This window comes from Salmo trutta, chromosome 5 (assembly GCF_901001165.1).
Source record: "Salmo trutta chromosome 5, fSalTru1.1, whole genome shotgun sequence".
Lineage (NCBI taxonomy): Eukaryota > Metazoa > Chordata > Actinopteri > Salmoniformes > Salmonidae > Salmo > Salmo trutta.
Genome location: NC_042961.1, coordinates 9,700,697 through 9,714,691, shown reverse-complemented (window position 1 = coordinate 9,714,691; position 13,995 = coordinate 9,700,697). Strand labels below are relative to the sequence as shown.

The window sequence follows — 13,995 nt, the reverse complement described above, 5'->3', positions numbered from 1 at the left end:
GTTCCCATGTTCTGAGCAAGGAACTTAAATGTTAGCTTTTTTACATGGCACATATTGCACTTTTACTTTCTTCTCCAACACTTTGTTTTTGCATTATTTAAACCAAATTGAACATGCTTCATTATTTATTTCAGGCTAAATTGATTTTATTGATGCATTATATTAAGTTAAAATAAGTGTTCATTCAGTATTGTTGTAATTGTCATTATTACAAAAAAATATATCTATATATTTTTGTTTAATTTGTTTTATATTTAAATTAAAATCGGCCGATTAAATCGGTATCGGCTTTTTTTGGTCCTCCAATAATCAGTATTGAAAAATCACGTTGAAAAATCATAATCGGTCGACCTCTACTAGAAATCTGAACTAGAGGGCCACTAGAAATCTGGACTCTGAGGGGAAGGAATCAACATCACAGACGACAGTGGAGAACATGAGGAATTCTCAGCTTCACATGGCTTTGAATCTGGAGTCACACGTGCTAAATAAACATATACTTCCTGTATCCATACTTCTATCCTTAACAGAAAAATCTATGAAAACACCTTTAACCACACAGACATCAGCACCCACCTGTTCCCAGAGTGTCTCTGCCAACAGGTCTATGATGGTGCCCACATCTCTGAACTCCCCTGAGTATTTGACGTAGGACCACATGCAGAGAGTCATGAGAGTCACGCCCATGACCAGGTTGGCCAGCACGGCAATAGTGTTCATTCCTATGAAGCCAGTCAGCCCTGAGACGATGTAGGTGGTGAACATGACAACGAAGAGCGTGGCGGGCGTGCGTGCAGCGTAGAAGATGTTCTTGCCCTCGTTGTGCTTGTGGAAGTTGGAGTAGGCCTCATCCAGCTCGCCCTCCAGCTGCTCCTGGTATTTCTTGCAGAAGTCCTCCCCTCCCATCTTCTTCACAGAGCGGAACTGACGCACCGAGCACTCCTTGAACTCCTCGTGGCAGCGGTCCAAGTCTGCAGGGGCGATGTAGGGCTTGTCCCCTCCACACACCTAGCAGGGAAAAAACACCACATTTCAGAAACCAAACATTACTACACCGACTAACAAAGACTAGTGGCAAAAATATTACCTCTACGAATGACATCATTGGTTACATTTGTATTATGACAATTTGTATTTTATTAGGATCCCCAATAGCAACACTAGTCTTACTGGGGTCCGACACATTACGAAAAATACATTAGACAAGACTTTACCGTTCACATACATTTAAAAACATTAACATGTAGTGTGTGTATAACAGCAATAGTAAATCAATCTGCTTGGAATGTGTAGATACAGTGCATTTGGAAAGTATTCAGACCCATTCACTTTCCCAAATATTGTTACATTACACCCTTATTCTAAAATTGATTAAATTCTAGACAAAGAGTTAAATCTTGGTTTAAATCAGACCAGATAATCTTGTTTCTCATGGCCTGAAAGTCTTTAGGTGCCTTTTGGCAAACTCAAATAGGGCTGTCATGTGTCTTTTACTGAAGAGTGGCTTCCGTCTGGCCACTCTACCATAAAGGCCTGATTAGGGTGCTGCAGAGATGGTTGACCGTCTGGAAGGTTCTCCCATCTCCACAGAGGAACTCTGGAGCTCTGTCACAGTGACCATCGGGTTCTTGGTCACCTCCCTGACCAAGTTCCTTCTCCCCCATTTGCTCAGTTTGACCGAGTGACCAGCTCTAGGAAGAGTCTTGGTGGTTCTAAACTTCTTCCATTTAAGAATGGAGGAGTTCTTGGGAACCTTAAATGCTGCAGAAATGCTGGTTTTTGCTCTGACATGCACTGTCAACTGTAGGACCTTATATAGACAGGTGTTTGCCTTTCCAAATCATGTCCAATCAATTGAATTTACCACAGGACGACTCCAATCAAGTTGTAGAAACATCTCAAGGATGATCAATGGAAACAGGATGCACCTGAGCTCAATTTCAAGAGTCTGAATACTTATGTAAATAAAGTATCAGTTTTTGTATTTTTATACATTTGCAAAACAATCAATCGATTTGTCATTATGGGGCATTTTGTGTAGTCCATTTTAGAATAAGGCTGTAACGTAGCAAAATGTGGGAAAAGGGAAGGGGTCTGAATACTTTCCGAATGCACTGTACATTGTTCGTGTAACAAGCCAGGGGTGAACAAACCTACCATTTCCATACTTTTGCTGTAAGTGTCTTTTGCTCCAGCAACTGCTGTAAGGTTGTTGGCTTCAGCCGTTGCCTAGGTAACAGAGCACAGACAAATGCAAAGAGAGTTTGAGCAAGATAAGAGAAAACCCCCACAAGCTTGCTCAAAACTTTACATCAATGTTGATCAAACCAGTACAGACCTGTAACATTGACTTAGGATGAGGAAGCTCCTCCCCTTGATATATCTTTATATAGGCCTGCGAAGAAGATGTGGAGAAAATGTGTTTTCTATAACTTCAGTTGTGACGAGAAGTTAGGAAGTTTCAGAACATTTTCAGGCATTTAAAGTAGTTTATAAGCCATGGGAGCACATGGTGCTCACCTTAAAGTACTCCACTAGATCTCTGCAGGTCACTTTAGCCCCTCCAATCTCCTTCTCCACCAGGTTCTCAGGAGCCAGCAGTAAGGGCACCAGATTTCCCAGCGCCTCCTTAAAGTCACCATCAATGTCTACACAAAGAACACAGCCAGAAGCATAGTAAAGCCCAAGAATGTCTCCTCCAGGGGTTAACTATTTTCTTAAACTGCCTCTCCACCTCAGTATTAAGAAAAGGGTCTGGGAGTCACTGAGGATGGGATAACGTCGGGTGGAAGGAGTTAGTGAAGTATTGGAGGAGGGGGGTGGAAGGGGTCAGTTGAGTATGGAGGAGGGGGAGGAAGGGGTTAGTAGAGTAAGAGTGGGGTGGAAGGGGTCAGTGGAGAATGGAGGGGGGTGGTGGAGTATGGAGGGGGTCAGTAGACTATGGAGGATGAGTGGAAGGGGGTTAGTGGAGGATGAGTGGAAGGGGGTTAGTATATAGTATGGAGGGTGGAAGGGATTTTTCTCTGCAGTGAGAGGCCTCACCTTTTAATCTGCCGTCAAACATGGGGTTGGTGGCCACTTTGAGGCCGGGGTGGGGCAAGAGGAAGCAACCGATGTTGGAGAAGCAGGAGTGGATGTGTTTCCTCACGGTCTGCAGTTCCTCGTGCTGGTTCTGTTTCACCTGTAGAAAACACACACAGCTGTTACATAATATCCAAGACACTGGTCTGTTGTCTAAGGCACAAGTTTAAAGGACAATTCCGCCACTTTATAATCAGTTATGCTGTTTGTATATATGCACTACTGTAAGATTTGATGTTATCATTTGTTAGTCATACTGCACAATCCTTGTTTCGGTCATTTTTGAAAGTTTCTGCATTACCCTCTTCTACTAGAATTCCCAGGGTGCATTTCATCTCCATGATGCAATGCTCCGCCTAGTTAACCTGCAGTTAGCTTAGCTGTCTAGCAAGCCAAGACAAAGCTTATGTCATAAGTCATGAGTGCATTCCACATTACATTTGGGTTGTAATCATATTATAATGCTTGCATGAATATTATTAAAAGTATGTGGACACACCTTAAAATTCATGGATTTGGCTATTTGAGCCACACCCGTTGTTGGCAGTTGTATAAAATCGACCACACAGCCATGCTATCTCCATAGACAAACATTGGCAGTAGAATGGCCTTAATTTAGAGTTCGGCACCGTCATAGGATGCCACCTTTCCAACAAGTCAGTTCGTAAAATTTCTGCCCTGCTAGAGCTGCCCAGGTCAACTCTAAGTGCTGTTATTTTGAAGTGGAAAATTCTAGGAGCAACATCAGCTCAGCCGTGAAGTGGTATGCCACACAAGCTGACAGAACAGGACCGCTGAGTGCATACAAATCATCCATCCTCGGTTGAAACCCTCACGTCCGAGTTCCAAACTGCCTCTGGAAGCAACGTCAGCACAAGAACGGTTCGTCAGGAGCTTCATGAAAATGGGTTTCCATGGCCGAGCACACAAGCCTAAGATCACCAAGAGCAATGCCAAGTATCAGCTGGAGTGGTGTAAAGTTCGCCGCCATTGGACTCTGGAGCAGTGGAAATGCATTCTCTGGAGTGATGAATCACGCTTCATTCACCATCTGGCAGTCGGACGGACTAATCTGGGTTTGGCGGATGCCAGAAGAACACTACCTGCCCCAATGCAGAAATGGTTTGTCGAGATCGGTGTGGAAAAACTTGACTGACCTGCACAGAGCCCTGACCTCAACTCAACTCCATCGAACATGTTTGGGATTAATTGGAACGCCGACTGCGAGCCAGGCCTAATCGTCCAACATCAGTGCCCGACCTCACTAATACTCTTGTGGCTGAATGGAAAGCAAGTACATCTAGCGGAACACCTTCTAGCGGAACACAACATCTAGCGGAACACAACATCTAGCGGAACACCTTGGAGGCTGTTATAGCAGCAAGGGGTGATTAACTCTATATTAATGCCCATGATTAAAATGGCGCCGGAAGAAATGGCAGCAGTTTTAAGGGCGCCCGACCAATTGTGCTATTATGTTTTTTATTTTTTGCATTACTGGTAACTTATTTTGTACATAATGTTTCTGCAACCGTACCTTACGGCAAAAAAGAGCTTCTGGATATCAGGACAGCAATCACTCACCTCGGATTAGACAAAGATTTTTTCTACAACAAAGAAGACGCACAAGACATTCTCCAAACACCCCACAGGGCCGACATCCCCGTTATTTGCAAGAGGAAGCGATGCAGGTACAGAGGACAAAAGAGCCGGATGCCTGGTCAGGACCCGGAGAAGGCGACTGGGAAAGCTGCCGTTACCGTAAATACTACTCGCCAACGTGCAATCATTGGACAATAAATTAGACGAGGTACGATCACAAATATCCTACCAACAGGACATCAAAAACTGTAATATCCTATGTTTCACGGAATCGTGGCTGAATGACGACATGGATATTCAGCTAGCGGGATATACGCTGCACCAGCAAGATAGAACAGCACACTCCAGTAAGACGAGGGGGGGGGGGGGTCTGTGCATATTTGCAAACAGCTGGTACACGAAATCTAAGGAAGTCTCTAGATTTTGCTCGCCGGAAGTAGAGTATATTGTGATAAATTGCAGGCCACACTACTTGCCTATAGAGTTTTCAGCTATACTTTTCGTGGCTATTTATTTACCACCACAGACAGATGCTGGCACTAAGACCGCGCTCAGTCAGCTGTATAAGGAAATAAGCAAACAGGAAACCACTCACTCAGAGGCGGCGCTCCTAGTGGCCGGAGACTTTAATGCAGGGAAACTTAAATCAGTTCTATCAACATGTTAAATGTGCAACCAGAGGGAAAAAAATTCTAGATCACCTGTACTCCACACACAGAGACGCGCACAAAGCTCTCCCTCGCCCTCGCCCTCCATTTGGTAATTCCGACCACAACTTTATCCTCCTGATTCCTGCTTACAAGCGAAAATTAAAGCAGGAAGCACCAGTGACTTGGTCTATAAAAAAAATGGTCAGATGAAGCAGATGCTAAGCTACAGGACTGTTTTGTTATCACAGACTGGAACATGTTCCGGGATTCTTCTGATGGCATTGATGGCACGTCAGTCACTGGCTTTATCAATAAGTGCATCGAGGACGTTGTCCCCACAGTGACTGTACATACATAACCCAACCAGAAGCCATGGATTACAGGCAACATTCGCACTGAGCTAAAGGGTAGAGCTGCCGCTTTCAAGGTGCGGGACTCTAACCCGGAAGCTTACAAGAAATCCTGCTATGCCCAGGACGAACCATCAAACAGGCAAAGCTTCAATACAGGGCTAAGATTGAATCATACTACACCGGCTCTGACGCTCGTCTTATGTGGCAGGGCTTGCAAACTATTAGAGACTACAAAGGGAAGTACAGCCGCGAGCTGCCCAGTGACACGAGCCTACCAGATGAGCTAAATCACTTCTATGCTCGCTTCGAGGCAAGCAACACTGAGGCATGCATGAGAGCATCAGCTGTTCAAGACGACTGTGTGATCACGCTCTCCGTAGCCGACGTGAGTTAGACCTTTAAACAGGTCAACATACACAAGGTTGCGGGGCCAGACGGATTACCAGGACGTGTGCTCTGGGCATGTGCTGACCAACTGGCAGGTGTCTTCACTGACATTTTCAACATGTCCCTGACTGAGTCTGTAATACCAACATGTTGTTTCAAGCAGACCACCATAGTCCCTGTGCCCAAGAACAAAGGCAACTTGCCTAAATGACTACAGAACCGTAGCACTCACGTCCGTAGCCATGAAGTGCTTTGAAAGGCTGGTAATGGCTCACATCAACACCATTATCGCAGAAACCCTAGACCCACTCCAATTTGCATACTGCCCAAACAGATCCACAGATGACGCAATCTATTGCGCTCCACACCGGCCTTTCCCACCTGAACAAAGGTTTTTAGTTTATTAATTCGACCATTTTATAAAACAAGGACACATAAAACTTAAAAGCCATACATGCACATGAATAAAATCAGAGGATAACAAAGTCTGGGACTTATTTCCATTGTGGTCCTCTTGAGACAAGCTGGCTAGACAAGATCAAACACAGTATGGCAGTGAAATAATAAAACAAAAACATAGATGTTCTTTTATCTCAACATTCCAGTTACATCATAGGGGTTATTCATATGGGCACAGAGGACATCAAACATATTTTTACTTTATTTTTTAAATCTGTCCAGAGAGGACGTTGTTTTTATAGGCAGAGGCAACTCATTCCAGTCCGAGGCTCCAGTATACAAGAAGGTACCTTTCCCAGCATTACTCCTGAACCTGTATAAGCACACATCAGCAACACCTGATCTGGTGCTGTGATTGTGTGCATCCCTAACAAGAGGAAAGTAATCACTTAGATATCTGGGCGCAGGACCATAAATACTCTTGTAAACCAAACCTAGTCTAATCTGGGACAGCCTAGCCTCAACAGGGAGCCAGTTTAGTTCCTGAAAGCAGCTCCTGCCTATGTGAGTACGTGGACTCACCTTCAATACTACCCTGATCAACTTATTCTGGGCTATCTGGAGCTTCCCCTTCATAAGTTTAGATAAGGCCCCAAACCAGAAGTACTAGCATAGTAAAAATGGCATTGAATGAGGGCAGTAGCTAGCACTTTCATGGAGTCCTTATCAAGCAGCTTGGACTTTCTAGCCAAAAACTTAGTCCTGGAATTAACCTTCCCTAGCACCTTATTGGCCATGCTCACACCTCCCAAGCTTCCATAAAGGATACATCCCAAGTAGCTAACAGAGGTTTTAGTAGTCAACACCTCACCCCCAAACTCCACTCTGATTTCAGACGACCTACACAATTTAGGTCTGAATCCAAAAATAATTGCTTCAGTTTTCCCTAAGTGCATAGATAGCTTATTATCTCCAAGCCATTTGCTAATGTTAGTAGGCTCTGTGCTAAGTATGCTCTCCAACATAGTTTTACTTTTGTGAGACACCAGAAGTGTAGAGTCATTCGCATAAAGAAAAAGATGGCAAGAACAAGCATCTTTCATATCATTAAGATACAATAAAAACAGCAGAGGCCCAAGCACGCTCCCCTGCGGAACGCCACAACTCATTGGTTTTGCCTGAGACAGTGAACCTCTACTACTTGCACCCTTCCTGATAAATAGGACTTTACCCAGCCTAGAGGGATACTGCTTAACCCCAGTGCCTCTAGTTTGGAGATTAGGAGACAGTGGTTAACTGTATCAAAGGCCTTCTGTAGGTCAAGCAGTACCATTCAACACAGATTTCCCCCATCAATCTCTTTCCTGATGAAGTCAGTCAAGTAAAGTAGACATGAATCAGTGGAGTATGTTTTTCTAAAACCTGACTGAAAATCATACATTACATATTCATACATTTGATCAAGTACAATTCTCTCCAGAATCTTTGATGTTACACAGAGGATAGATACAGGCATACAATTCCCAGGGTCAGACTTTATCCCCTTCTTATACAGAGGTATAACTTTAGCTTGTTTCATGTCCCTGGGAAAGGTGCCTTGTTCAAGAGAGAGATTAACAATATGCGTAATACAAGGGCAAATTTGCTCAGCAGAATCTATTAGAAACCTTGCGGGAATATTATCCAGGCCTGTGGCTTCGGAGCATTTAAGCTTTGCCAGCATACTGACTATTTTGGCTGTTGCTACCTTTGCAAAATAAAAAGAGTTTGGCTGAACCCCTAACTCTACATAATACTTCTTGACTTGGTTGCTTCCATTCAAACCAGAACTGGTGGGCAGCTTGCTAACCAGCTTACTGGTAACAGAAGTAAAAAAAATAATTTAATTCATTGGCAATCTCTGCTTTTTCATATACCATCTCCCCTTTGATGTTCAGTCCAATACAGTTTAGTTTGTTTTTGGTAGTACTACTCCAGCCTAGTTCCTTAAATGATTTCCAAAGCTTTTTACGGTCATTTTTGTTTTCAATTATTTTCCCAGCAAAGTAACCCCTCTTAGCTTCATCCATCCTGCTCTGTGCTTCATTTCTGTGATGTTTATATAGGATAAAATCATGCTGCTCTTGAGTTCTTAAATTTCTTAAAAAGGCATTATTCCTTGCTTTGATAAATTCTAGAATCTCATGATTAAACCAAGGGCTAGATCTCTGCTTTACCCTGACCCGTCTAATAGGAGCCTTCACATTCACCACATCAAGGAATCTACATTTAAAGGCTTCCCAGGCACTGTCTACCCCTACACTATCTGGCACAGGTGACCAGTCAATTTTACCCACTTCCTCCCTAAACTTTTCTACACAGTATTTTTTGAGTCCTCTGATTTATGGTTTTGTGACACTTAAATACATCTTTAAAAATCCTCCTTGTGCAAAATGATCACTGATTCCATAGACTATTACTCCACTCTGCGATATTTTAGATTTATCAGACAGCAATATTAAGTAAATTGTACTTTGCACTGTTTCACATATCCTGGTGGGATCTTATATCATTTGGGTCAGAGCAAGTGATCTATAAAAGTGCATAAATACATTGTGGGTTGGGCTATTCTTTTTGCAGACATCTGTATTGAAATCCCCTAACAAAATGATTTCCTTCAACAGCGAATCATTACAGTTTGTGTTGTCAATTTCAAGACCTTCATAGAATGCATTCTGCTTGGGCGGCCTATAACACACCCCCAACTAAATCGGCTTGGTTTTGGGAAGGCAGATATCCAGCCAGACAATCTCCAGATCAGCATTTAAAATTAAAATATTTTTTTTTTAATCGCAAAAGGAACACTTCTGTGAGAATGTTATTCATTGACTACAGCTCAGCGTTCAACACCATAGTACCCTCAAAGCACATCACTAAGCTAAGGATCCTGAGACTAAACACCTCCCTCTGCAACTGGATTCTGGACTTCCTGACGGGCCGCCCCCAGGTGGTGAGGGTAGGTAGCAACACATCTGAGCTCCACAGGGGGTGCGTGCTCAGTCCCCTCCTGTACTCCCTGTTCACCCACGACTGCATGGCCAGGCATGACTCCAACACCATCATTAAGTTTGCAGACGACAACAGTGGTAGGCCTGATCAACGACAACAACGAGACAGCCTATAGGGAGGAGGGCCAGGTCTCTGACGTGTGGTGCCAAAATAACAACCTATCCCTCAACGTAACCAAGACTAAGGAGATGATTGTGGACTACAGATTAAGGAGGGCCGAGCACGCCCCCATTCTCATAGACGGGGCTGTAGTGGAGCAGGTTGAGAGCTTCAAGTTCCTCGGTGTCCACATCAACAAACTATAATGGTCCAAACACACCAAGACAGTCGTGAAGAGGGCATGACAAAGCCTATTCCCCCTCAGGAAACGTAAAAGATTTGGCATGGGTCCTGAGATCCTCAAAAGGTTCTACAGCTGCAACATTGAGAGCATCCTGACTGGTTGCATCACTGCATGGTATGGCAATTGCTCAGCCTCTGACCGCAAGGCACTACAGAGGGTAGTGCGTACGGCCCAGTACATCACTGGGGCTAAGCTGCCTGTCCCCCAGAACCTCTACACCAGGCGGTGTAAGAAGAAGGCCCTAAAAATGGTCAAAGACCCCAGCCACCCCAGTCATAGACTGTTCTCTCTACTACTTCATGGCAAGTGGTACCGGAGTGCCAAGTCTAGGACAAAAAGGCTTCAACAGTTTTTACCCCCAAGCCATAAGACTCCTGAACAGGTAATCAAATGGCTACCCGGACTATTTGCATTGTGTGCCCCCCCCCCCCAAGCCCTCTTTTTATGCTGCTGCTACTCTGTTTATCATATATGCATAGTAACTTTAACCTGTTGGGGCTAGGGGGCAGTATTTGCACGGCCGGATAAAAAACGTACCCGATTTAATCTGGTTACTACTCCTGCCCAGTAACTAGAATATGCATATAATTATTGGCTTTGGATAGAAAACACCCTAAAGTTTCTAAAACTGTTTGAATGGTGTCTGTGAGTATAACAGAACTCATTTGGCAGGCCAAAACCTGAGAAGATTCTGTACAGGAAGTGGCCTGTCTGACCATTTCTTGCCCTCCTTGATCATCTCTAACAAAAACAGGGGATCTCTGGCATGACGTGACACTTCCTACGGCTCCCATAGGCTCTCAGAACCTGGGAAAAAGCTGAATGACGTAATTCAAGGCCCAGGCTGAAACACACTAGCGCGTTTGGCAAGTGCTCTATCAGAGGGCCATCAGACTGAGGCTCGTGCATGAGGGGATAGCATGCTTTTACTTTCACTCTTTGTAATAAAAAACGATTTCCCGGTCGGAATATTATCGCTTTTTTACAAGAAAAATGGCATAAAAATTGATTTTAAACAGCGGTTGACATGCTTCGAAGTACGGTAATGGAATATTTACACATTTTTTGTCACGAAATGCGTCGTGCTCGTAACCCTTATTTACCCTTTCGGATAGTGTCTTGAAAGCACGAACAAAACGCCGCTATTTGGATATAACAATGGATTATTTGGGACCAAACCAACATTTGTTATTGAAGTAGAAGTCCTGGGAGTGCATTCTGACGAAGACAGCAAAGGTAATAACATTTTTCTTATAGTAAATCTGACTTTGGTGAGTGCTAAACTTGCTGGGTGTCAAAATAGCTAGCCCTGTGATGCCGGGCTATCTACTCAGAATATTGCAAAATGTGCTTTCACCGAAAAGCTATTTTAAAATCGGACATATCGAGTGCATAGAGGAGTTCTGTAGCTATAATTCTTAAAATAATTGTTATGTTTCTTGTGAACGTTTATCGTGAGTAATTTAGTAAATTCACCGGAAGTGTTCGGTGGGAATGCTAGTCACATGCTAGTCACCTGCTAATGTAAAAAGCTGGTTTTTGATATAAATATGAACTTGATTGAACAGACATGCATGTATTGTATAACATAATGTCCTAAGATTGTCATCTGATGAAGATCATCAAAGGTTAGTGCTGCATTTAGCTGTGGTTTGGGTTTGTGACATATGCTAGCTTGAAACATGGGTGTCTGATTATTTCTGGCTGGGTACTCTGCTGACATAATCTAATGTTTTGCTTTCGTTGTAAAGCCTTTTTGAAATCGCACAGTGTGGTTAGATTAACGAGAGTCTTGTCTTTAAAATGCTGTAAAATAGTCATATGTTTGAGAAATTGAAGTAATAGCATTTCTAAGGTATTTGAATAACGCGCCACGGGATTCAACTGGCTGTTGAGTAAGAGAGGTTAACTATACATTCATGTACATACTACCTCAATTGGGCCGACCAACCAGTGCTCCCGCACATTGGCTAACCGGGCTATCTGCATTGTGTCCCACCACCCACCAACCCCTCTTTTACGCTACTGCTACTCTGTTCATCATATATGCAGTCACTTTAACCATATCTACATGTACATACTACCTCAGCCTGACTAACCGGTGTCTGTATGTAGCCTCGCTACTTTTATAGCCTCGTTACTGTATATAGCCTGTCTTTTTACTGTTTTATTTCTTGACTTACCCATTGTTCACCCAACACCTTTTTTGCACTATTGGTTAGAGCCTGTAAGTAAGCATTTCACTGTAAGGTTGTACCTGTTGTATTCGGCGCACTTGACAAATAAACCTTGATTTGATTTTGGAATGAGATGTTCGACGAGCAGGTGTCCACATACATTACATGGCCAAAAGTATGTTCATGTCATTGGTGACAACTGCATTACACCAAAAAAGAAATAATTTAAGTTAATGTGTCTGATGCTGGTTAGCTAGCATGCTATTAGAGCCAAGTTTAATCTTAGCGACTCTTAAAACAGTCCAAAAACACAAGATTTACAGGCAAATCACTAAGGACTCCTAGTCTCATGATTGAAGCCTGCTCAACATTAGCAATGCTAGCTAGCTTAGTAGCTAACCCTGCTGCATCTGAAATAAATTGTTTACAAAACTAACAGCCAAATACAGCCTTAGCAACTATCCAACAACACTGTAGGCCTACTGGAACTAATAAAAAAAGGGGTTTACAAGTAATTCACCACGAAACATCGGCTATTTGGAAAGAGCGCAATGGCTGCAACTTCAGCTGGTGGGAGTGGTTTTGCCAAATGGAATCATGGGAGTTGGAGCCTTGAACCAAAAACATATTTTGAGCATCTATTTAAAATATTTCATGTTATTAGATGAAGACAACCAGACCAACATATATCAGGGAGTCCCAATATGATCAGAAAACTACAGACAGGTTATATAGATTGCGGAAAATGACCGTCCATTATCAGGGATCCTACTTGAAAACGTCAGAGAAGCAAATGCGTTTGTAGGACCCTTCTTTTCTTCTAATGCCTCAAAGTAAAGATTCACACATTTTGATTGTTATATTGTTTTTGTACATCTGAACCATGTTCTATCGATTCCCTGGGTCATTTAATGTGTATCGGAGTTATTCAGCTGGTATGATTGAGATTTCCATACCCAACTACAACATTTTCCGTCAAGATAGAACTGCCAAAGGGGGAGGGAGGAGTTGCAATCTACTGCAGAGATAGCCTGCAAAGTTCTGTCATACTTTCCAGGTCTATACCCAAACAGTTCGAATTTCTAATTAAAATAATTAATCTCTCCAGAAATAAGTCTCACTGTTGCCGCCTGTTACCGACCCCCCTCCGCTCCCAGCTGTGCCCTGGACACCATATGTGAATTGATCGACCCCCATCTAGCTTCAGAGTTTGTTCTGTTAGGTGACCTAAACTGGGATATGCTTAACTTGTTATGGATAGAGGGCAGTATTTTCACGGCCGGATAAAAAAACGTACCCGATTTAATCTGATTATTACTCCTGCCCAGAAACTAGAATATGCATATAGTTATTAGCTTTGGATAGAAAACACTCCAACGTTTCTAAAACTGTTTGAATGGTGTCTGTGAGTATAACAGAACTCATTTGGCAGGCCAAAACCTGAGAAGATTCCAAACAGGACGCGCCCTCTCTGACCATTTCTTGGCCTTCTTGATCATCTCTATCCAAAACAGGGGATCTCTGCTGTAACGTGACATTTTCTAACGCTCCCATAAGGTGCCAGAACATTGAATGATGACTTTGCAGGCCATGGCTGAAAAACAGTAGCGCATTTGCATAGTGGTCGATCTGAGAACAATGACTGGTGCGCGCATGCACGAGAAGAGTCCATTTTACTTTCTCCGTTTTTGAACGAAAACAATGACTCCCGGTTGGAATATTATCGCTTTTTTACGAGAAAAATGGCATAAAAATGTATTTTAAACAGCGTTTGACATGCTTCGAAGTACGGTAATGGAATATTTTGATATTTTTTGTCACGAAACCCGCCGGGCGCGTTACCCTTCGGATAGTGTCTTGAACGCACAACAAAACGCCGCTATTTGGATATAACTATGGATTATTTGGAACCAAACCAACATTTGTTATTGAAGTAGAAGTCCTGGGAGTGCATT

The 13,995-nt window shown here is 43.1% G+C and overlaps 1 protein-coding gene across 3 annotated transcripts in view; it reads right to left on the bottom strand.

Annotated features, from left to right (window-relative positions):
- LOC115193626 (atlastin-2) overlaps positions 1 to 13,995 on the bottom strand; it is a 36,194-nt gene that overhangs the window by 3,889 nt on the left and 18,310 nt on the right. For all 3 annotated transcript variants that reach the window (XM_029752456.1, XM_029752457.1, XM_029752455.1), the window contains exons 8-12: positions 3,043 to 3,181; positions 2,521 to 2,648; positions 2,339 to 2,395; positions 2,158 to 2,229; positions 577 to 1,008 (exon numbers count right to left, since the gene is read on the bottom strand). In XM_029752456.1, the coding sequence (XP_029608316.1) occupies positions 577 to 1,008; positions 2,158 to 2,229; positions 2,339 to 2,395; positions 2,521 to 2,648; positions 3,043 to 3,181 (828 nt within the window). The remainder of the gene's footprint in view (positions 1 to 576; positions 1,009 to 2,157; positions 2,230 to 2,338; positions 2,396 to 2,520; positions 2,649 to 3,042; positions 3,182 to 13,995) is intronic.